A 23794-nucleotide genomic window follows, 5' to 3' on the forward strand; every position below is an offset into this window, starting at 1 on the left:
ACAAAGGATTAGTATATTTCTTAAAAAGTAGCAATACTAAAACTGACAAATTACTTAATAGTCAGGCAATTTAAAAGCCAGGCAGCATACTGCATTTTGAAGCAATTAGATCTGATCTGGAACAATTCAGCAAAGACTTAAAATTTGTGTTACCTGGACTTGCTGTAGCCTGATCTGGATCTCCATTGATCCAAGAGATTCTTCTGTTGAAGGCACATTCTCTTCATTGTCTTTCAGCCATTTTCTCAGGACACTAACCAACCTTTGGAACATCTCTAATTCTTCTCGACAAGACAAGGCTTCCCTCTCCCTAGAATTAAACAAACAGACTGAGTAAATAGGGGGGGGGGGGGGGGAGAGACCATGGCACCAAGGTAACAATTGGCTTTGGAAAATTACCTCTCACTTGCAGCTTCTTGGAGATCCTGAAATTCTTTTTTCAGCAATTGCACCTTCTGTAAGTGCTCAGAGGAGTCCAGCAGCACAGGGCATGTACTCAGCTCCTTTGCAAGCTGTTCCAGGGTAAACAACTGCTCTGTCTGCTGCTTTATCTCTGCATTCAGTTCCTAACATACAAATAAAACTTTAATCATTGTCTGTGCAGTGGGTTTGCACAAATTAAATATAAATATGTTATGGTACATATACATCACTTTATGAAACAAACCTGGATTTGTTCTGAGAACTGGGCAATGTCCTTGTCTGGCTGGTTTCCTGAGGCCAGTAACTGGGATTTGGTTGCTTTGAAATCATGTAGTTCATCTGAAATCTGTTCATATCTTTCCACTTGTGGTAGGACCTCTTTAAGGGCAGTCTCCTGCTGAATCTGCTGCTCACAGACTTTATTAAAACGTGCAGTGACGTCAGATAACTTGTTCTGAAGAGCAGTTGCTGCAGCACGGTCTGCAGTCTCCATAAATTTCACTACCATTTCTCCAGTGGCATCCAGGCTTCCCCTCCTGCTTCCAACGTCCTGTTTCAGTTTCTAGAAGGCATAACCGATGGCCAAGCATAAAGTACTACAATAACTTAGGACAATCATTTAGGAAAAACTAAAGCAATTTTTTTCATTTTAGAGTAGAGTAGAGAAGGGTAAAAAGCCTTGTCAGTTTTTTTCCCCCCTCTGTGCCCCATTGGGGAGACTTGTCCATTTCTCAACATGTTTACCACATTATCACAACTGGCCGTGCACCATCCAGTAAGGCATTAAAAAGGTACTGGTGCAAGACAGACCGTTTATTAACTAAAGCAATTAAAAAAAAATATAGGGGTTCTAACCATTCACCACTCTCCAAAACAAAAAGTTCTATTATATACTATAATAGTTTTTTTCTATTAAACTCCATTATGAAGTCCATGTACATGTGCTTAAATATTTCCAATACGTCTAGCTGGTCTGCTGCTTACTCTGAGCATAAAGTCCTGCATATTTTTTGATGGACAGTCAATGTCCTTGCATTTGTGTTGTTAAAGGAGAAGTTCACCTTTTGAAAAAAAATAATAATAAAATGCATAATTGAATTTACAGGTAACTAACTTGCCTTAGTCTAAATGGTACAGTACAGGACACAGGTTTGATATTCATTGACCTTGGGATAGGCAATGAATAATATTAGGCAACAAAGGCAAACAGAACTGGGCCAACAGGCCTAGCTCTTCAGCATCCAGGATTTATACAGCTTGTTTAAACTGTCAAAAAAAGGGGGCCGTCATGTTCCCTCTGTGTTCCTTACAGGTTTGTGGGCTCCAGCACTGTGAGTTGCCTGAGCAGGGGTGACGTCCTCCCTTCTGGCATGAGCCGCCGGACCATCAGCGGATGCATGAAGGGTGAATATCTCCTAAACCTGCATGGTTTTACCTACAGGTAAGCCTCATTATAGGCTTACCTGTAGATAAAAAATTACCAAGCGGGTGATACAACTGCTTTAATGCTCTTAATTGAGACAAGAACACACTATAGAGGGATAGGCTTTGTTCATATTTCATGTCCGAGGTTTAAAACCACTTTAATACTGTGTAAGTGAAAAAAAAAAAACACACACATTCTCAATTTCCTTATAGTTGTAACATATATTGAATACAATTCAGGATACACAAATATTTGAGATATTGTGTCTCATAATTGCTGGGGGACTACAGTACAGCTAAAGAAAACAGGGAGAGGGAACAGGAAAAAAAAAAAAAGAGATGGACCACAGTCCTGGACTTATATAGCAGCCTGCAACAGACTACAAGTGCTGAGGTGAGTGTTCATGCAGGATCCAAGCCATCCCCACAGCATGGGGTACGGGTACGGCTTCCAAGGTTTTACTGAGGTTGCATAGACATGGATGCACAGTTTCTATAGTTGTATTAAAAAACAGTGAAGTGTTCACTGAAGAATCCAGAGTAACATTATAAGCTAGTTGCACCAAGAGTGATTTCTACATAGGGGTCCATCACCATTAGGACAGTAGCAAACACTGAGAACTCAAGGAGAGGAAAAGAGTTAAAAAGACATGTCCTCAAAACACCTGCCACCATCCCATCACCTGAGGGTACTAGACTATAACCTAAGCTCTATGAATATCAAGCCTCTGTACTGTATGATTAAGAGTGCTTTCACACTCACAGCGCCTGGGCATCAGCGGTAAAAGGCTGCTATTTTTAGCGGCGCTTTACCGTTTTATTTGAAAAGTGCTGTCCATTGATTTCAATGGGCAGGGGCGCTTTAGGAGTGGTTTATTTACCGCTCCTAAAGCGCTGCAAATAAGCTGCTGGCAGGACTTTTTTTTTTAACGCCCTGCCAGCGCAGCTCCCCAGTGTGAAAGCACTCGGGCTTTCACATGGAGATTGCAACTGAGGCTTTTTTCAGGCACTTTAAAGGCGCTATTTTTAGCGTTAAAGCGCCTGAAAAACGCCTCCAGTGTTTAAGGGGTCTTAGAGATTACTTTTCCATAACCGTGCATTCTTTTCATTCTTGCTACTCAGCCTCCATGTCTTTGTAAATTCTGCAAGCTTAGGTTTGCAGCTGCCTTTATTACAGTGCCAATGCTACAATAAAAACACCTTTGATACTCTTTATATTAATATGCTGAAAAAAACACTTACAATATTTTGTGCAAGAGCCTCCTGAATGGATGATGATGACATTGATGCTTGTTTTTGGCTCTCTATCGTCTTCTCCATTCCTTCCAACCAGTGTAGAAGGTTATCCAAACCTTCTTGAACACTCTGTGACTGGGCTACTGACTTCTGCAGTAAATCTGTGTGATTGGACATCTTGCCAGAGAGGCCTTGGAACCGACTTTCGATGGAGTCTATAAAAAAATAAAAAATTAATTCATGCAAAAATACTGTAAGGCAACATTTACCTTTTAAAGTTAAGATTTTTTAGTTTACCTGTAAAATCCTTTTCTTACAGTACATCGCAGGACACAGTCATTATTACATGGGATATGCTGCCATTTTCAGGTAAATGGATACTGGCCAGAAAAAAATGCAGGAGTCTTGGACCGGGCAGAACTCCTCCCAGCTCAGCCAAGACTGGGTTTTGTAGCAAGAATTGAGAAACACAAGCCAGAGGGGAGAGATCTTGGGTCCTGTGATGTACTCCAGGAAAGTTTTTTTTTACAGATGAACCATAAATCCTACATCACAGGAGTTAATAGTCATTGCTACATGTGTTGTAACAAAACAATGAATTTTAGGGGAGGGCAACACAGAAACAAGAACAACAAGGCACAATCCCAAAGAGAAAAGCCTTACAAAGCAAGATCCTTCATCCTAAATTGGTGTCTGCAGAGGCAAAAATCATCAAAACATGTAACGAGAAGACCAGGTAATAGCCTTACAAACTTGAACAACAGAAGCTTGATGCCCAGAAAGCACCAACACATCTAGGGAAATGGGCCTTAACTAGGAATGAAGGAACCTCACCCATGATCCCATAGACCTGAGACATGAGTTGACCAATTCACCTAGAAAAAATGGGGTTGGACGCAGATTGACCCTTACGAGGCAAGGCAAAGAGCGAGCCTCGCCCTAGATCCTATAGGTCTAAGAAATGAGCTGAAGAATCCATCTAGAAATAGTGGATTTAGACGCAGTCGGACTCTTCCGGGGGGGCAAAACAAATAGAATCAGACTATTGAAGCAAAAGCATAGACTTTAGATAAATGTGAAGAACCCAAAGCACCATCTCTTGCCCTGAAAGGGGTAGGAATCACAGAGTCTAAAATATATATCTCTCAGGACCTAGGCTTCAGCAGCCATATAGTCAAAGCCGGTAACTGTCAGGAAGGATGGAATACTGGACCCTGAGATAGCAGGTGCAGCCGATATTGAAGAGCCCACAGTTTGGTAGCGAGAGAAGTGACCACCATCCTCCCGCCGCGGTTCGGTCGTCTCTGCTGCTTACCGGAGCCGTCGGTAGCGGTGGCGGAGATCGAGTCCCCCTTTTTCTATTACATGGGACGTTTACATTCCTTGTAATAGAAATAAAAGTGCCCCAATTATTATTATTTTTTAAACAGACAGTATCAAAAATAAAAAGTAAAACATATAAGAAAAAACAAAAACATTTTTTTTCAAGCACCCCGTCGAGCTCGAAACACACACGCAAATAGCGTGAAAATAAAAATTGCGTTCAAACCACACATGCGAAAGGAATCACCGCAATCATTAGAGCAAGAGCAATAATTCCAGCCCTAGACCTCCTCTGTAACTCAAAACTGGTAACCTGTAAAAATGTTTAAATGTCGCCTTTGGAAATTAAGGGTAAAAGTTTGTCGCCATTCCACAAGCGGGTGCAAATTTGAAGCCTGACATGTTGGGTATTAATTTACTCGGCGCAACATTATCTTTAACAATATAAAAAAAAAAATTGGGCTAACTTTACTTTTGTCTTATTTTTTTTATTGAAAAAAAGTGTATTTTTTTCCCAAAAAAGTGCGCTTGTAAGAGCGCTGCACAAATACGCTGTGACAGAAAGTATTGCAACGACTGTTATTTTATTCTCTAGGGTGTTAGAAAATAAATATATATGTTTGGGTGTTCCAAGTAATTTTTGAGCAAAATAAAATAGATTTTAACTTGTAAACACTGAGTCTAAAAAATAGACTCGGTCCTTAATTGGTTAAATTGGAACACAAATATATATTTGAAATTAAATCTTTATTATTTTGTGGAAATAACATAGTGCGTTTGGATTTCTGCCAGTCACAGGCTGTCTCATTTCCCTCCAGCCTGTGTCTTAGAATAAGAGGAAGATGAAGCCACCATTAATCTACATGTAATATCCCGCCCCTGTTGTGTTTAGCTTTTTAGTGGGCACTGAGAAGGGAAGGAGTGGGCTGTCATTTACCACTGTGTATACACGCACATGTGTGACTCTATAGTCACATGGGCTGCTCAGATGTGATAGGGAGGAACACTCACTGATTAGAAACTCCCTGAAAACTGAGCATGTGTAGAGTTGCCACCAAAGCTGCAAAATCCCTAGCTGAATTGGGGACAGACAGAAGGTGGAGATAGAGAGCAACAGGATCAACCAGGTTTTTTTCAGAATACGAATGTCATAGTGGTGGAGTGAGTATATGAACAGCATGCAATACAAGCATTTATTGAGAGTTTTTTATGATGTGGGTTTAGTGACTTTAAGGGCTAGGCACACTCCTACAGCAGCCACTGCAGGCTGTGGAGCCGCTCCTCTGGGAGAGAACAACGACTTCAAACCTCTAATCTGTGGAATGTGTAAAGGCCAGGACATCATCCATCAGGACTGTCTGTGCATTGTTCAAATAGGAAACAGCTGGGTCAAGTTGATGAACCCCCATATTTTTGTAGAACTCATTCTCCATGGGAATAAAAAAATGTAAATGTGAAGTGAGCGCTAAACCAAATTTATAACAAAAATTATGCTAAACCTAAATTATAACAGAAATTCTACAGCTGCTAGCAAACGGCAATATACCAAGTCTTTTGAATCAATAAACATACAAAATGTGCAGTGCTGTGATATGTGCAAAAAATAAATAAAAAAAGTCAATAAAAATGGCCCTTCTGTATAATTAAAAAAAAAAAAAACAGTGATCCAACTTAGTAGGTGCAAAAATGTTCAGCCAATATATAGATTGAAGGCTTACCGGAATTATTGGCTACACAATTAAGTGCAGCAAACGCGCATGAATTAGGCCAATCCTGTGGAGTTGGGGTTTCCTCTCCTCTATCCTTATTTGTGAAACTCAAGGTGTATCAAAAAAGAAGAAAAAAACTTGTATGGTGTAATATTGTTACAATATCGATAATTACACCCAAGTGGATATCACTCCATACAAAATAATAGTGCAAACTCCGATCACCAACCTTCACCGGTTATCACCCCCATACAATGCGCACTCACCAAAAAATTATCTTTTTAAGGCAACAAGGGTGAAGTTAGGAATATCTGCAGGCTTTGATACCAGAAATTCTTCCCAATCTTTCTCACTTTAACAGGGTAGAGCTCCATTCATATGTCCCAAAATATCAAAGGCAATAAACAAAAACATGCCTCATAGTGCAGTATTTATTGGAATGGACATACAATTAAAAACAAAACAGGCAAGAAATACATAAAATCAATGTGACAAGCGGCTAACCTTACACCTGATATCACCACTTAGGCCCCCGATGTGGTGGCGCGACGTTTCTGGCTCTTAAATTCTTCCTTCACAATTCGCACAAAAGTGCATTCTCAGGGGACTCTAATGTGTATTTCAACGGCCATACTTATGAGGTCCATCTAGGAAGTGTAAATCACATGACTTCCTCCATGGGGTACCCGAGCAAACTATTTTGAGGGTGAAAACACCTTCTCCAGGTAAGCACAATTTGGATACAGCAAGTAAGTGTACAATGGAAAAAGGACTTCCTAATGCTTTTTTGGCATCTGCCAGGACCCAAAACCAAGAAGAAGATGATTTAGGTAGTGGCAACCTAAGGGTAATGCAACATATCCAATAGGAGGCCCACTGTGGCCTTCTATGTCTGAGAAAACCCTGGACCCTGAAATTATTCAGAAGAGCCCTCATCTACAGCAGCATTCCAGAACCTCAACGGCTTCCACTTCTACATCATCCTCTTCAGAGAAGCTTCCTCTGATGCATGTGATAATAATGTGGATTTGGCACCTAACAAGGCTGGCTAAAAGGCAACACTGTCATGTTGTTCAGAATTCAACCATGACAATATACAATAGGAGACATGACAGCAGCGATCCCCCTTTACATCTTTCCAGAAAGGCATCTCGTAGAATCAACAGACTTTTAGCTGCATATCAGAACATATTTAGCAGACCACTGAAAGGACACCAGACCTAAACACTCCGATCAGCAATCTCTGATATTGGGTGAGATGGTCAATTGGGAGTAGGTCGGCCTGATGGTTTTCCACCATGGAAAGCCGGCTTCTGTCGGCTAGACCAACATACACACTGGCAGGATGTCTCTTTTTTTTTCTCTTTTTTTTTTACTCCAAAATGTCTCCTGACATTCTGCCCGTGTGTGAGGGGCTTAAGTTCAGTAATTAGGAAAGCATACAGATAGGCTCTTCACTCTTCACTAATCTTCAAATTCATTATTCGTAAATAACTTAGATAGGGTAGTCAGCAAATACACATTGCTGGCTATCTATTATTGTAGAATCAATAACTTCAGTTAATGGTATAATGGTAAAACCAGAATAAGAACATAATTTACCTGAAGCCGTTAATTAGAAGCATTTTTTTATGCTCAAACACCACTATATTAGATAATATGGAAAGAAAAATGGGACACAATACCCCTTTCTCTGCCAGTTGAAATAGGCACCCATCCTATTTGGATTCAATTAAAAAGAAATTCCATGCTAGACAATATAACAGTTTGCAACCTGTACATATTCGAAGATATTAATATCTGTGTAAAACTGCATGGAAATAAACCTATGACATCGCATGGGCCACTCCTCAGACCTCCTAATTGGTCAGATAAGGTCCATCAACACCCTCCTCACAGACAAGAAAAGAGATACTGCATACACAGTTTTCTCCTTCAAAATAAGGAATATCTGTCAAGACTTATATATAAAAGCCACTGTACCATTTTGATTGGACTTTGCTTAAAGTGGTAGTAAACTCTGTACTACCACTTTTACCTACAGGTAAGCCTATAATAAGGCTTACCTCTAGGTATAAAGAATATCTCCTAAACCTGAACGGTTTAGGAGATATTCCCCTCGCAATGCGCCGCTGACTGCAGCGGCGCATGCACAGTGGGGATCCTCGGCTAAAGGCCGGCATAAATTGTTGATATGGTCTCTTAAGCACTGATGCAGAACTTAAAGAAACCCCATCTCTGAAGAGCGCTACTATATGTTGGTGACAATATGTGTTACAGACGTTTACTTAAAGACATAATTATCATTGCTGTTCTTGTCAAGGATTGATAGGCCAAAAGCCATCTGGTGGAAGTTGAGAGGTAAAAGGGTTAATTGCGTAGTTCCCAAACCCAGTGACAATCTAAGTCTGTTGGCACTTAGATTATGGACCTGCAAGCTGGAAAATCTTTGTACAAGGTTTGGCCAAGACTGGCATTGTTTCGTATCAGTGACAACGTGGTGTAAGGTTGACAAGCCATTTGTCGTACATTAGTGAAGGTGGCATTGCTCTGATGCCACATCCTCCAGAAAAAAGGTAGAAGGGGAAGGAGAGTGCTCATGTTTGCATCATAGTCGTTCCAGGCTAGTAAGAGAGCTGATCTCATCAGCCAGAAATGGCTGCAGAGAGTTCCTCCCTTGACACAAAGGAAGAGAAGGATTGTGCCCCTGAAAAAGTGGTGATTGCCAGATAAGGGCAGGGATTCAGAAAGACGGCATGGCTTGCTGAGGGATGATAGGTCTTTAAACTGAACAGGGAGCGGTCACTCAGCTGAGAGGAGTGCTGGCCTATGCAACAAAAACTAAAGTGACAGCACCCCTTTAATTGTTGTGCACTGGACAGAAGTAAGCTCAGTTAGTAGTCATGGAAGTAAGGGTGGCTAAGCTATCAGGTGGATACTGCTTGAGTTGTGTGAGCAAGGATCCCTACAGGAGCGGATTAGGAGACCATATGAATATCTGGCCTCTTTTAAACACTGACACAGCTAGTATATCAGTCCATTGGGGAAACACACATGTCCCGATGCAATCTTGTGCTCTAAAACAGTGGTTATCAACCCTGTCCTCAGGGCCCACTAACAGGCCAGGTTTGCAAGATAACTGAAATACATCACAGGTGATATAATTTGCTGCTCAGTGATTGCAGTATTCTAATCTGCATCTCTCCAAGGTAATACATAAAACCTGGCCTGTTAGTGGGCCCTGAGGACAGGGTTAATGACCACTGCTCTAAAACATTGCACACTCAGAACACTAAGCAGGGGCCTGCCACATCTCAACACAGAGGCACCTAAAAGTCCACCCTGCAATGCCTAGTAGGCCCAAAGTTCACCCATCACAAAATGAACACCCCAAAGGCCTTCAGGGTCTAGACCCCTCTTCTAGGCGAATCACTATCCTGGACCTATGGCGTACCCTGCCAGCAAAATCACTGGGTATGCTGTTCATCAGAGGTCAATGCCTGCAGGATCCAGCACTGAATGGCACATTACAGGCTGTCCCTGCTCTTTTATGCAGGTACAGTTGCTTATGACCCGCTGGCCATGTGACCGATCCAAATAGGTTCTAACTCTGCTCCAACAAGGTCCAAGGAACAGGTCCAGAGATGTAGAAACAAAGTCTCAGAAAAGAGAGACTCAGGGAAGCATCCATCACCTTCAGACACAAGCACAAAACTGAGGCGGGAGAAGTTATGCTAGGGCAGAGACTATTTTTTTTCCTTTCTGGCTACTCTATTCATCTAAAAGGTGGCAGCATAACCCATAAATTACTATTAACACCTCTGTGTCCTGTGATAAAGAAAAGAAGCAGACAAAGAAATACATTGTTGGTCAAGTTAAGCTTGTGTTATGTACTAACCAGCTGTTGCCTGAATCTTTTTGCAGTCTGGCAGCGGATCTTCTTGGATCTCCAGTAGACCACGTAGAGCCTTTTGAACTTTGTCAACCTGAACTTGGTGCTCTGCAAGATCACACTGCATGTTCTGAGAAGAATGACAAAAGCATAGCAGAATAAGTGATACCATCTAAAAGGCAGAATCCTAAAGTCAGAGCCGTGTTTTTGTTCGGGCATCCCTGGATATTTGCCCAGGGGCCCCAGGTGCAGTTTCCCCCCTTCCCCAGCAGGGGGAATTGCATGTGAATAGAGCAGGTGATCAGTGCGGAAAGTGAGGGAAATAACTGGAACCGATCCGCAGCAGCTGAAATCTGGCATCCCTTTCCCCTCCTTTAAGCCACTGCAGGGTGAGCCACAAAAATATAGATTCCAGTAATTTCCACCACCCGCCATATTGACAATATCGGATTTCCCTCTCTGCATGTGCCCCCCCCCCCCAGGGAATAGCCCGCTACCCCCCTTCCCTTGCAGCACTGCTGGCTTCCCTTCTCTCTTGCTGGCAGCAGCTGCAGGCACACAGGGGTATCTTCAGAATGAAGAGCGGGGAAGGGGCCAGTAAATGTCATCTACTAGCCCCTGCCTTTTCTAAGTGAACTCAGTGAGTGATTGGTATCGATCACTCACTGTATTCATTCATAAAAAAATGTTTACTATGCTTCAGTTTATGAATGAACAGAAGCCTCGGTCTCCTGTTCATTCGTCTGCAGTGCAGCTGAGGCTACAGAAAGGAACTGGGGAATGTGTTTCCTTAATCCTTTTCTCTGTCTAAAAAGTCTTCCTGATATCTCACCAAAGACCCCCATTAACAGTGTTGTGAAATATAATAATAACAAATATTTAATTTGTAAAAAGATAAATAAAAAAAAAAAAAAAAAAAAAAGAAGGACTAAAATTTCTAATCAGACTATAAAGCCATGCCCAACATGTATCATAATTTAGCCTGGTAGGGAACCCCTTGCATTAGTTTGCCCAGGGGCCAATGGCACTGTCCAATGTATGTAATTTTCCTTGAAAAGACACTAAACTATGGTTTAAAAAAAATTGTTTATATTCTTAACTTAAAGAGTACATTCTATGGTGCTAAATTTAAAGGGATAATGGCCTACGAACTATGGAATTTGCAGTGTACATGCCCTCAACTAATGTGCACTGCTAGTTTTAAATAAAGGTAGGGGAAAATGGAGAAGCTTGGAAGCTCACAGAGGACAAGAATGCAGAAAACCACACCTACATTTCATAAAAAATACATTAGATGGCCATAACATAGTGGACGTGTACACATTTTTTTTTGGAGAATAAAGATATTATTTAGTGTCACTAACACAGTGATAAGATATTCTTACCTTGGCCTTGTCTAGCTGGGCCTGTAAAGCTACTGGATTAGATGCTACTGGTTCAGAAAGCATCTTCTCCACAGTTAACTCGGTGTTTTGCAGCCAGGCTAAAGCTGCATCAGAGCCCTCCTGGAACTGCTGGTACCGGTTCAACAAAGAATTCAAGTGAGTTCCAAGTTTGGAGCACTGCAATAACACAAACAAGAAAAAGCATGGTATGCACAATTAAAAAAATTAACATGAACACTCAAAGTAGAAGTCCTGTTTAACAGAATAAATGCAATGGTGGAGTTGGAATTTTACTTAAAGTTGACCCAGAAGGATGTTGAATCAGGTCCCTGGCAGCGGGTAAAGCTTGGCTCTAGACCAACTGGTGTGATAAAGATTGGAATGCAAACAAGCTTCAAAGCTACCAAGATGATTGATGAGGTGGGCTACATAAGATCAAAGGGCCAGCAAGATGACTCAGGTCACTTGGCGATAATACATGGACGAATGCTGCCCCTAGAGGCCAATACACCGCAGGATGGACAGAATAATTATATATTAACCACTTCAATACTGGACACTTTCGTCCCCTTCCTTCCCAGGCCAATTTTCAGCTTTCAGCGCTCTCACACTTTCAATGAGAATTGCGCGGTCATGCAACACTGTAGCCAAATTAAATCTTTCATCATTTTGATCACACAAATAGAGCTTTCTTTTGGTGGTATTTATTCACAAATCATTTTTTTTTGTGTGATTTAAGCGGAAAAAAAGGAAATTTAAAAAAAATATATATATATTTTCTACTTTGTTTCAATAGAAATCTAATAAAATCTAATTTTGGCTTAAATTTATTCTGCTACACGTCTTGGGTAAAAAAAAAAATCACGTTAAGTGTATAATAATTGTTTGTGTGATCATGGACATATGTACACAGATGATCACGAATATATGTGTGCAGATGATCATTGGGATATGATTTTACAGTTACATATGTGGGGGACAGGTGTTTTTACTGTGTGGGGTGACAGTGTTTTGGGGACACTAGGTTGGTGATTCGTGTGTAAAAAGATGTAAAAAACAGCTCATACTCACTGATCACCGGCCGGCTGCAGAGATCCGCTCTCCTCTCCTCACTGACAACTTCCGTGTGAGGAGAGCCGATCACATAGTAACCGGCTCTCTATTTACATCACATGATGGCTATGATTGGACACAGCCCTTATGTGATCAGGAGGGCCAATCACAGAGCCCTCCTGCCGATCGGAGATGCGCCGTGTCTGGGTGAAACAAGTGTATCGGGATCGCGCCACTGCGTGGGCGCGCGATCCCCCTCTTGAGGGACGCTCCGGAATCTCCACTCAGAAGGAGGAAGCGCCCACCCGGCCATACATGGGCAGTGGCCGGGTGGGAGGTGGTTAAGAAAGACTGCCTCTTAACTATTTTGATTCGTCAGAAACCTAGATGGGCTGGCAATGGGGTTAGGTCTAGACGGTGTATGAATGAAGTTTAAAAGTGCTCACTGAAGGGAAATCGCTCTCTTGTCATTTCGAGCCCAGCTGAGACAATATGTACAGGACGACCTTACGTAATGTATATATGCTCTGTAATATTTTCCTTTCGTGTTTTTATGTTATTTATTTCCCAAGAAAATAGGAAATGCTAAGACATTGTTTTACTAAACAGCATGTTTGTTTTCATAGCCAACCTTATATCATTGTACCATCAACAGTAACATGATCAGAGTTTTAATAGACTAGCTGACTATAGGAATAGACAAGTTAATAGTATATGGTATAAATAGAGGGAATCCACAACCACCTAATATGTATTTCAATATTTATTAGAGGTGGAAAAAGCTGGGTACACACTAGCTGAAAATTCATTCTAAACCAGCCGATATTCAGTAAGTGTGTACAGCTGCCTGTCCCACAGAAGCGTATCTAAGGAATGGCTTTTGTCGAAGGGACATGCTGGAAAACCAGTTTGCATTCAATGGCTTCAGAATACAAAGACACATTGGGGGAGATCGCTACACCAACATTGCTGTTGTTGGTACAGCAATCAATTTTTTTTTGGTCAGTCTGCTGGGTTGAACAAAAATAAATAAATAAATTGCAGTGTGTACCTGGCTAAACTGCTCTTACTGATATCAGTACAGCCAATACTAAACACAGGTTTACCTTGGAATGCAAGGCACTGTATCTCTTCGAGGCATCTTCAAGTTTGCTTTTTACCAAAGCTGCTGCCACTCCCACCTCTTCACTGGACTGCTCAAGAGCTGCTTTTTCTGCTTCAATCGCTTTCTGTCCAGCAATAGTAATATAACGCAGATCTCCTTTATGAGAGATCACATCTTCTGAAAAATCTGCTTGCTGTTGAAGCAAATTACGCAAGGCTTCACAGTCTGCCTCACCCTTCTGCATCTTATCCAACTCCTCTTTACTTTGTTGAAGCCATGTCTCAAATTCTCCATAATCGTGAATGAAATTCTGCAGGTCATCTTGCAGTCCTTGTGCATGCTTCAGTTGTAACTGTGCCTGAGACAGAGACGCAGCATACTCTTCCTTCAAGCGTGCAAGCTGGTTTTGCAAGCGCTCACACTCTTCTGGTGGCAAAGTGCTTCCATGTTTATCCAAGAAATCTTGTGCTGATTGTATGGTCAGGATGAAGTTCTGCTGCTGGCCTAACATTTCTTGGTGGTGGGTCTAAAATAGAAAATACATAAAAATGTTGTAAACATGGATAAGCTTATACAACTACTTACCATCCCCTCTCAGTGACAGAGAGGTATAGCTTTCATTATACATGGCAGTTTCAACAGTCTGACATAAACCAAGTGCTGTATGACACTAACCACTCGCTTCCAAAGCCTATTCTGACACTTCTCACAAAATCTGTTTGTTCTTTTTTGCTAGATAATTACTTAGAACCCCCAAGTATTATATATATTTTTAAACAGGGGCCCTAGAGAATAAAACAGTGGGTGTTGCAATATTTTTTATGTCACACAGTATTTGCAGCGGTTTTTCAAACGCAATTTGTTTAGGAAAAAAATACACTTTAGTGAACTTCAATGCACGAAAACACAATAAAATACCCAACTGTTTGGTAAAATATAAAAGATGATGTTACCCCAAGTAAATAGATACCCAACCTGTTATGCTTTTTAGCCAATAGTATTTAACTTACATGAAAAAGCATCGCTAGCTGTAAAAACTTTACTAGAATCTTAAATGGAGCTGCAGTCAAAGCCCCAGTATAACGACTTCAACCAAAGGACGTATTAGTACGTGCTTTTGGGGTTGTAGTTATTCATGACTAGAGAGGAGCTTGGGCGTGTCCGAAACCGCACATGGCTGATCCAGCCAGAAAGCTGTCACTGCACAGGGCTAATCACTGGCACTGAGACATTATCCCAGCTATGTTGCAATAGGGAAGGGTAAACATCCTGTCCAGAACATGGGGGACAAGTGTAGGAATAGGATTTGCCACAAAAAAAATAATTAAAGCGGGGGTTCACCCGTACATAACACTTTTTCCCCTTAGATGGATGCTCGTTTTGTCTAGGGGAATCGGCTAGTTGTTTTAAAATATGAGCTGTACTTACCGTTTACGAGATGCATCTTCTCCGCCGCTTCCGGGTATGGGCTGCGGGACTGGGCGTTCCTATTTTGATTGACAGTCTTCCGAGATGCTTCCGACGGTCGCATCCATCGCGTCACGATTTTCCGAAAGAAGCCGAACGTCGGTGCGCAGGCGCAGTATAGAGCCGCACCGACGTTCGGCTTCTTTCGGCTACTAGTGACGCGATGGATGCGACCGTCGGAAGCCTCTCGGATGACTGTCAATCAAGAAGGAACGCCCGCTCCCGAAGACCCATACCCGGAAGCGACGGAGAAGATGCATCTCGAAAACGGTAAGTACTGCTCATATTTTAAAACAACTAGCCGATTCCCCTAGACAAAACGAGCATCCATCTAAGGGGAAAAATTGTTTTATGGGTGAACTCCCGCTTTAAGAAGGTAGAAGGCCAGGTTTCAGATGCTATTTCATTAGCTTTTTTCTTATGATCCTAAAATTCTCTTTATATTATCTATAGCAGTATTCAGAGATTGGTTCAACAAAATCAAGCTGCTATTCTCTCCAACACAATGCTCACACCTATATTTAGATTCAGTAAGATAACTTGAGTATTCATGATATAAAAATAAAGAATATATTTATCTATGGAGTGTCTGTGTGTGCGGTCATCACATAACCTTCCCTTACCCACCTTTCTCTTCTCATAAAGGTTATTGATGATGTCAGTGGCATCTCCTATGGTAGGACATTTATCTGATAACTCGTTACTACCAGAAACCCTTCCATCAGGGATGCTGCCTTTCTGCAGGCTACTTTTAGATGGCACAACAGGAAGCACCTGGCATAGAAGACTCTCAATCTTTCCCAGGTTTTGTTGCAACTCCTCTGCAGTTTTAGACTAAGAAAAAAACAGAAAACAATGAGATTTTGTGAAATCCAAATAAACCAGACAAACCATGTAGGAGGCGAATATATTTTACCCAAAACAGTCAATGAGCCTGTATAGGAGCTTTACCTTTTTGGTCTCCTCTAAAATGGCTGTGCTCACTGCAGACTCTAACTGCCTCTCTGTCTCCCCTGTTTTCTGCAAAAGGGACCGATATTGTTCTTTAGCCTTCTGAAGTTTTTTCTTAAATACTTCGAGATCTTTAGGGTCCATCTTGTTCTTGTTTTCCTCAAGGAAGTCCTCTGCAGCTTTAATGATACTAGCAAACTTGTTTGCTTTAGTTTGCACATCATTATTGAGCTCCTGGTTTAGGGAAACACATTTTCAGTAAAATTCTACTCAACTATGCTTTAAAAAGCATTTGAAATCAAGGATCACAATCACATTCACACTTCTAAGAGCCATTAGGAGCAGAAATAAAAATAGAACTGCAAGGTGAGATGTGATAGAAATGACAGCTGGAAAGTGAAACTGGTATTTAAAGCCAAGTTTAGCAAAAAAAAAGAAGAAAACCATCTCAAGGGACATGGCTAACTATCAGTCCGTTTTGCCTCTTGTGCTGCTGCCTCCAGTGCAGCATGGGTTGAGGGACAGGCTAAGGAACCTGTCATTTGCACTCCTCAAGAATGCTGACTATGTCCACCCTTTATGCCCACCTTCCTCCATTTATAGAAGCTGTACTATAGCTTCTACAAATCTCTGAATGGGGAGGCAGACCTTTCTTCTGACCTCCAGTCAGAGAGTGTTTTTTATTTTTATTTACTGTATTTATTGGCGTATAACACTCACTTTTTTACCCGGAAAATAGAGGATAAACTGTGCCTGTGTGTTATACGCAGGGGGCTGTGGAAATTTTTTTTCCTGAAACTTCCCTAAAGTAAGGGTGCGTGTTATATGCCGATAAATACGGTATTTATCGACCAAGCATGGGCTTTAAAATGTAAGAATCTGTGGAGAAAGGAAGGCAGTCATATTGAGTATTTCAATCTGATGATTTATGTGACAAAAAGGTAAGTAAAGAAAAACGATTGAGAAATATATATATATATATATATATATATATATATATATATATATATATATATATATATATATATATATATATATATATATATATATATATATATATATATATATATATATATATATATATATATATATATATATATATACCCGTGTTTCCCCGAAAATAAGCCCGGGTCTTATATTAATTTTGGCAACAAAAGACACAGTAGGGCTTATTTTCGGGGTAGGTCTTACCATGTAATGTGCTGTCTTCTCTCCCCCTCTCTCTCCCTGCCTGTCAGGAATCCCCAGTGTGAACTGAGTTAAAAATCTTATAATCCACTCTATTACAGTATTATATAATGTACGTGTGTGTTTCTGTAATATAATTGTGCCAAATACCTTCTTTATAGCGCCGCTCTACACTTCTGTGACCTGCCGGAGCTCTCGTCCCCGCATTTATATTACAGAAACACACACATTGTACATTATATAATACTGTAATAGAGTGGATTATAGGATTTTAAAAGCATTTTAAACTAGGTCTTATTTTCGGGGTAGGGCTTATATTGCAACACTCCTGGAAAATAACGCTAGGTCTTATTTTCGGGGTAGGTCTTATTTTCAGGGAAACAGGGTATATACATACACACACACACACAAAATATATATATATATATATATATATATATATATATATATATATATACACACACACACACATACATACATACACACACCCCGTATTTATCAGCGTATAACACGCACAATAACTTTTAAGAGGGAAGTTTCAGGAAAAAAAACTGTCCACAGCCCCTTGCGTATAACACGCAGGCACAGTTTACCCTTTATTTTCAGGGTAAAAAAGTGAGTGTTATACGCCAATTAATACAGTGTGTGTGTGTGTGTATGTATTAGATAGATAGATAGATAGATAGATAGATAGATAGATAGATAGATAGATAGATAGACAGATAGATAGGAGATAAGAAGATGATGATCATAAAACAAAAGGCTGTGTTAGTGTGTAACCTACTTTATTTTAAGATGTATGACTATCCGCGTCCTGGGGACAATTTTTGACTGTAATCTGAATTGGATACCCCAAGTCAATCAATGTATCCGCAACGCACTGTATTACATCAGGTGTCTGAGAAAGGTCAAAAATCTGTTTTCTCAGTACCACCGGAAAGTCTTGGTTCAATCTCTCGTCAACTCCCGGATTGACTTTAACAACATTGTGTATTTGGGTATGCCTCTAAAGTGGCTGAGGAAAATCCAGCTCGTCCAGAACCAGGCCGCTAGACTAATCTCCGGCCTAAATAGGCGGGAGCATATTACCCCTACCCTGCGATCACTGCACTGGCTCACTGTGGTAGATCGTGTTGAGTTTAAGGCTCTTTGTCTCGCCTATCGCGCTTATCATGGGACGGGCCCGCAATATCTGAATTCCTTGATAACGCGATATACCCCTGCACGAGGACTCAGATCACTAACAGCTGGTCTTGTCACTTGCCCATCTGCCCGTTTGCTTACCTTTGGGGGCAGACGCTTTTCTGTGAGAGCAACGGCTCTATGGAATAGTCTCCCTGTTTCCATTCAGTCTCTCCCCTCTATTATGGCCTTTCGTAAAAGGCTAAAAACTTGTTTTTTTGAGGGAATAGCAGGCTGAGCCATGTTAGTTCTCCCTGTTATTCCTTGGTGATCTGTTTTATAGTTTGTTTTTTTTGCTCTCCTTTTCCTTCTATTTCTTTCCCCCCTGACTTGATTTATCTATTTACAGTTATGTTTTCTGCGCTTAGACACTGCCCTGACGGGTCAGTATTTGGCACATTATAAATCCATTAAATCAATCAATCACCATACCTGCATGCTTTTATACTGATCTTGAAGGCTGGACACATCTTGAGATCTTGGGTCGCTCTGGTGCTTCTGTACAGATTTTTCTGTCAATTCAGCCCATGAGCTCAGTTCGTCTAGTCCCTGAGAACAAGCCAACTTCTGCTCCTTTAGTGTCTAAAATAAAGGAAAGTTTTAAAGCATTTAGCCATGTCCTCACAGACCAGTAAGAAAGCACAGAGGTGGAAGCACAGACCTCATAGCTTCCAGATTTAAAGCAGATTTCTATACAAATGTTACTAGTAAAAAAAAAAAAAAAAAATGTTTAAGGTGAAAAAAAAAGTGTGCATTAATAGCCTGTAATGATTATCTGGAGTTATGATGATCCAGTGCCTGCTCCTCTGTACAACAAAAGTCCCTGCCTGCTAGATGAGCACGATGTGTCCTTTCATAAATTACAAACATATCCTAGTCACAGTTATATGCATATGGATAGAGCATTGGATTCAGAATTTAGAAGACATGTCAGATTCAGGCTCACTGCAGCCTGCAGAGAAATCCTTCACTGTCATAAGATATAAACCTAAAAAAAGCAAAGCAAACAAGAAGTTAAATACAGACACATAACAAAAAGACTGTAGACAATGTTAATACAAACATTAAAACGGTGACAGTTTTCCTTACTGACAGTTATTGGCAAGGGGCTATGGACATTATCGTGATTTAGGAAAAGGTTTAGGGCATTTGGTTTCTTGATTAATATCTTTTAATAAACACATAATTCCTTATTTGAAAAAGGGATAAAAGAGGGTGGGGATGCAAATGTGGTTTTAAAAAAATGTGCAGTTTCTTGCAATCATTTCACAGAACCAAAGGGGCAAATAACACTGCACTGGACAGATTAAGCAACTGTAGCTTAAAGTGTAACTTTAGCCAGAAAATTAAGTCCTAATAGATCGCTTCAGGCTGGCCCGTTTTGAAGGTATAGTGATGTAAAACATTAAAAATACGTGCCTATACTGTGTAAAATCCAGAATAAACTCTGTCCCACCCTGCTCTACACATGATCACTTGCTCCCCATTTTTAGGCACTAATCTAATGACAGCCTTAAAGTGGAATTTAACCCTCCTATCCTTTACAGCCAAGGAAGCTGTTTGTTTGATCTGCAACTGCCATTTTTTTAAAATAATTTTCATTCTTTTTATAAAATGTAGTACTGTCCGTGATACTTTTTTTTATTTGCACCAACATATAATTTTTCATGGACGAGCTTTCAGGGCGTGTCCCCTTCTTCAAGGTCTCTGTCACAATTGCACTAATACGGCTACAATCACCTCAAGTATAAAATGTAGAAAATACTGAAAAACCATCAATAACCTGTGTGCGGAATCACAAGAGCACATATGTATTTGCAGTCCATAGCACATATAAAAAGTTCAAAGGAAATCCAGTAAAGCAAATCCACTATAATCCCTGTAGCAGAAAAAACACTGCATCACTAAACTTTAAGGCCGGGTTCACACCTTTGCGAATTGGATGCGGTTTAAAATGCATCCAATTCGCATGTCATTGGAAAATACATACATTTTTATGAGGCTAGTTCACATATGTGCGATGCATTCGCACTGTGCAGTGCCGAAAAAACGTGTGCGTTTCCTAGGCATTGCGGTGCGGCTCATGTGCAAATTCAGGCCCATTATCTTCTATGGGCACGCATCTGATTCACAGATGTGTTCCGTTCTGAACAAGGATTCTCTCCCTGAATCATGAGGGAGAACTCCACGCCAAATTTTAAATAAGAAAAACGCATGGGTTCCCCTCCAGGAGCATACCAGGCCCTTAGGTCTGGTATGGATTTTAAGGTGAACCCCCTACGCCGAAAAAACGGCATGGGGGTTCCCCCAAAATCCATACCAGACCTTTATCCGAGCACGCAGCCTGGCCAATCAGGAAAGGGGGTGGGAAAGAGCGAGCGCCCCCCCCCCCCGAACCGTACCAGGCCGCATACCCTTCGACATGGGGGGTGGGTGCTTTGGGACAGGGGGGCGCCCTACCCATTTAATTGGGGGGAAAAAAGTGTCAATAAAAAAAATTCTCCGCTCTCTTCTCCCGCTCTCTGGTGCCTTCTGCCAGGCTCCTCTGCTATCTTCTTGCAGCGGCCCGGTCTTCCCCGTCATCTTCTTCCCTCTTCTCCCGATGTTGACACAACCATCTCTTCCGCTGTAATGCCGTGTGCGCGGTGCGCAATGACTTATATAGGCAAGGGGCGTGGTCACCGGCTGATGTCACCCATCGACCGCGCCCCTTATAACGACACAGTCCCCTCATGCCCAGAGACTGTGACGTTATAAGGGATGGGGTTGACGTCACCCGATAACCACACCCCATGCCTATATAAGTCATTGCACACCGAGCACACGGCATTACAGTGGAAGAGATCGTCATGTCAACATCAGGAGAAGAGGGAAGACGATGACGGGGAAGACCGGGCCACCGCTAGTAAAAGAGCTGCAAGAAGATAGCGGAGGAGCCCAGCAAGAGGCACCGGAGAGCGGAGAAGTCTGAAGAAGACCCCCAGAAGTCGGAAGAAGACCCCCAGAACTTCGGGGAGGTGGGGCACTCGCTCGTCCCCACCCCCTTTCCTGACTGGCTGGGCTGCGTACCGTTTTTTCGGCATTGGGGTTCCACTTAAAATCCATACCAGACCTAAGGGCTTGGTATGCTCTTGGAGGGGAACCCATGCTGTTTTTTTATTTAAAATTTAGCGTGGAGTTCCCGCTCATGATTCATACCAAACACAGTGCCTGATATTGGCGATTTTGCCGATAACATCGGCGAGATTGACATAATATCGCGGTCACCTACTGTACACTTCCCCCCTCCCTTCTACCAGGTCAGCAAATGTGTATCTACAATGCAGACGAACCGCTGAACTACTGAGTGAAATCTTGCCAAAGACTCCGGAGCTCAAAAATGCACCACACAAGTGTAAATCCAGCCTAAAAGATAAATATGGCCATACTTCTCTACCTTCTACCAGGTCAGCAAATGTGTATCTACAATGCAGACGAACCGCTGAACTACTGAGTGAAATCTTGCCAAAGACTCCGGAGCTCAAAAATGCACCACACAAGTGTAAATCCAGCCTAAAAGATAAATATGGCCATACTTCTCTTCTGGGTCACAGGAGCACTATTACTTTTGCTCTCCTGTGACTCAGTCAGCTTATAGCAGGGGTATTGAATTAAAATTCACAGAGGTCGGATTAATAAAACTTTATTCCAGCAGAAATCTGAATTACATATTTGTCTGATGATTCAAGGCCTTCACATGACAGCCCCCCACTTCTCTTATATCACAATTCCATTCTTACACCAGAGTCCACTCCACAGTAGTGTTCTGAAGACCCCCCCCCCCCAGCAGTGTCCCCTGCCCCCACACAGCAGTGTTCTCTTCCCTTCCCACATAATTTCCCCGCACAGTAGTGTCCTCTGCCCCTCTGATCAAGGGCGGATCCAGAGTCTAGTCTCAGGAGGGGCACTGCCAGAAAATAAGGTGTTGCTTACAGAACTCAATTAGGTGTCCAGTGTGTCCGCTGCAATGTTGCAGTACCGCTAAAAAATCGCCGCCATTACTAGTAAAAAATATTTAAATATAAATGCCATAAATCTATCCCATAGTTTGTAGATGACTGTCAGAGACTGCAGACATGGTACAAGAGATGGTCAGAGACTGCAGACATGGTACAAGAGATGGTCAGAGACTGCAGACATGGTACAAGAGATGGTCAGAGACTGCAGACATGGTACAAGAGATGGTCAGAGACTGCAGACATGGTACAAAAGATGGTCAGAGACTGCAGACATGGTACAAGGGATGGTCAGAGACTGCAGACATGGTACAAGAGATGGTCAGACTGCAGACATGGTACATGGGATGGTCAGAGACTGCAGACATGGTACAAGGGATGGTCAGAGACTGCAGACATGGTACAAGGGATGGTCAGAGACTGCAGACATGGTACAAGGGATGGTCAGAGACTGCAGACATGGTACAAGGGATGGTCATGGTAAAAATGCAGTCCCACTTTTGTATATAAATGCAGTCCCACTTTTGTATATAAATGCAGTCCCACTTTTGTATATAAATGCAGTCCCACTTTTGTATATGAATGCAGTCCCACTTTTGTATATGAAGGCAGCCCCACTTTTGTATATGAATGCAGCCCCACTTTTGTATATGAATGCAGCCGCACTTTTGTATATAAATGCAGCCCCACTTTTGTATATTAATGCAGCCCCACTTGTGTCTATTAATGCAGCCCCACTTGTGTCTATTAATGCAGCCCCACTTGTGTCTATTAATGCAGCCCCACTTGTGTCTATTAATGCAGCCCCACTTGTGTCTATTAATGCAGCCCCACTTGTGTCTATTAATGCAGCCCCACTTGTGTCTATTAATGCAGCCCCACTTGTGTCTATTAATGCAGCCCCACTTGTGTCTATTAATGCAGCCCCACTTGTGTCTATTAATGCAGCCCCACTTGTGTCTATTAATGCAGCCCCACTTGTGTCTATTAATGCAGCCCCACTTGTGTCTATTAATGCAGCCCCACTTGTGTCTATTAATGCAGCCCCACTTGTGTCTATTAATGCAGCCCCACTTGTGTCTATTAATGCAGCCCCACTTGTGTCTATTAATGCAGCCCCACTTGTGTCTATTAATGCAGCCCCACTTGTGTCTATTAATGCAGCCCCACTTGTGTCTATTAATGCAGCCCCACTTTTGTCTATGAACGCAGACCCACTTTGTATATGAACGCAGACCCACTTTGTATATGAACGCAGACCCACTTTGTATATGAACGCAGACCCACTTTGTATATGAACGCAGACCCACTTTGTATATGAACGCAGACCCACTTTGTATATGAATGCAGCCCCACTTTTGTATATGAATGAAGCCTGTGCATGGCACTCACCATGGCATTGCCTCGATCACACACAGCAGGTATCTCCTCTCCCGAAGTGTGTCATGGAACAAACAGGA

The 23794-nt window shown here is 41.8% G+C and overlaps 1 protein-coding gene across 18 annotated transcripts in view; it reads right to left on the reverse strand.

The window, feature by feature from the left end:
- Nucleotides 1-23794, reverse strand: part of MACF1 (microtubule actin crosslinking factor 1) — a 410210-nt gene that overhangs the window by 142670 nt on the left and 243746 nt on the right. For all 18 annotated transcript variants that reach the window (XM_040337002.1, XM_040337005.1, XM_040337001.1 and 15 more), the window contains 10 exons: nt 18772-18921; nt 15970-16203; nt 15646-15852; nt 13553-14077; nt 11394-11570; nt 10015-10138; nt 3091-3299; nt 668-985; nt 400-566; nt 154-310 (listed from right to left, as the gene is read on the reverse strand). In XM_040337002.1, coding sequence (XP_040192936.1) covers nt 154-310; nt 400-566; nt 668-985; nt 3091-3299; nt 10015-10138; nt 11394-11570; nt 13553-14077; nt 15646-15852; nt 15970-16203; nt 18772-18921 — 2268 coding nt within the window. The remainder of the gene's footprint in view (nt 1-153; nt 311-399; nt 567-667; nt 986-3090; nt 3300-10014; nt 10139-11393; nt 11571-13552; nt 14078-15645; nt 15853-15969; nt 16204-18771; nt 18922-23794) is intronic.

The sequence above is a fragment of the Rana temporaria genome, chromosome 2 (genome assembly GCF_905171775.1).
Source record: "Rana temporaria chromosome 2, aRanTem1.1, whole genome shotgun sequence".
NCBI lineage: Eukaryota > Metazoa > Chordata > Amphibia > Anura > Ranidae > Rana > Rana temporaria.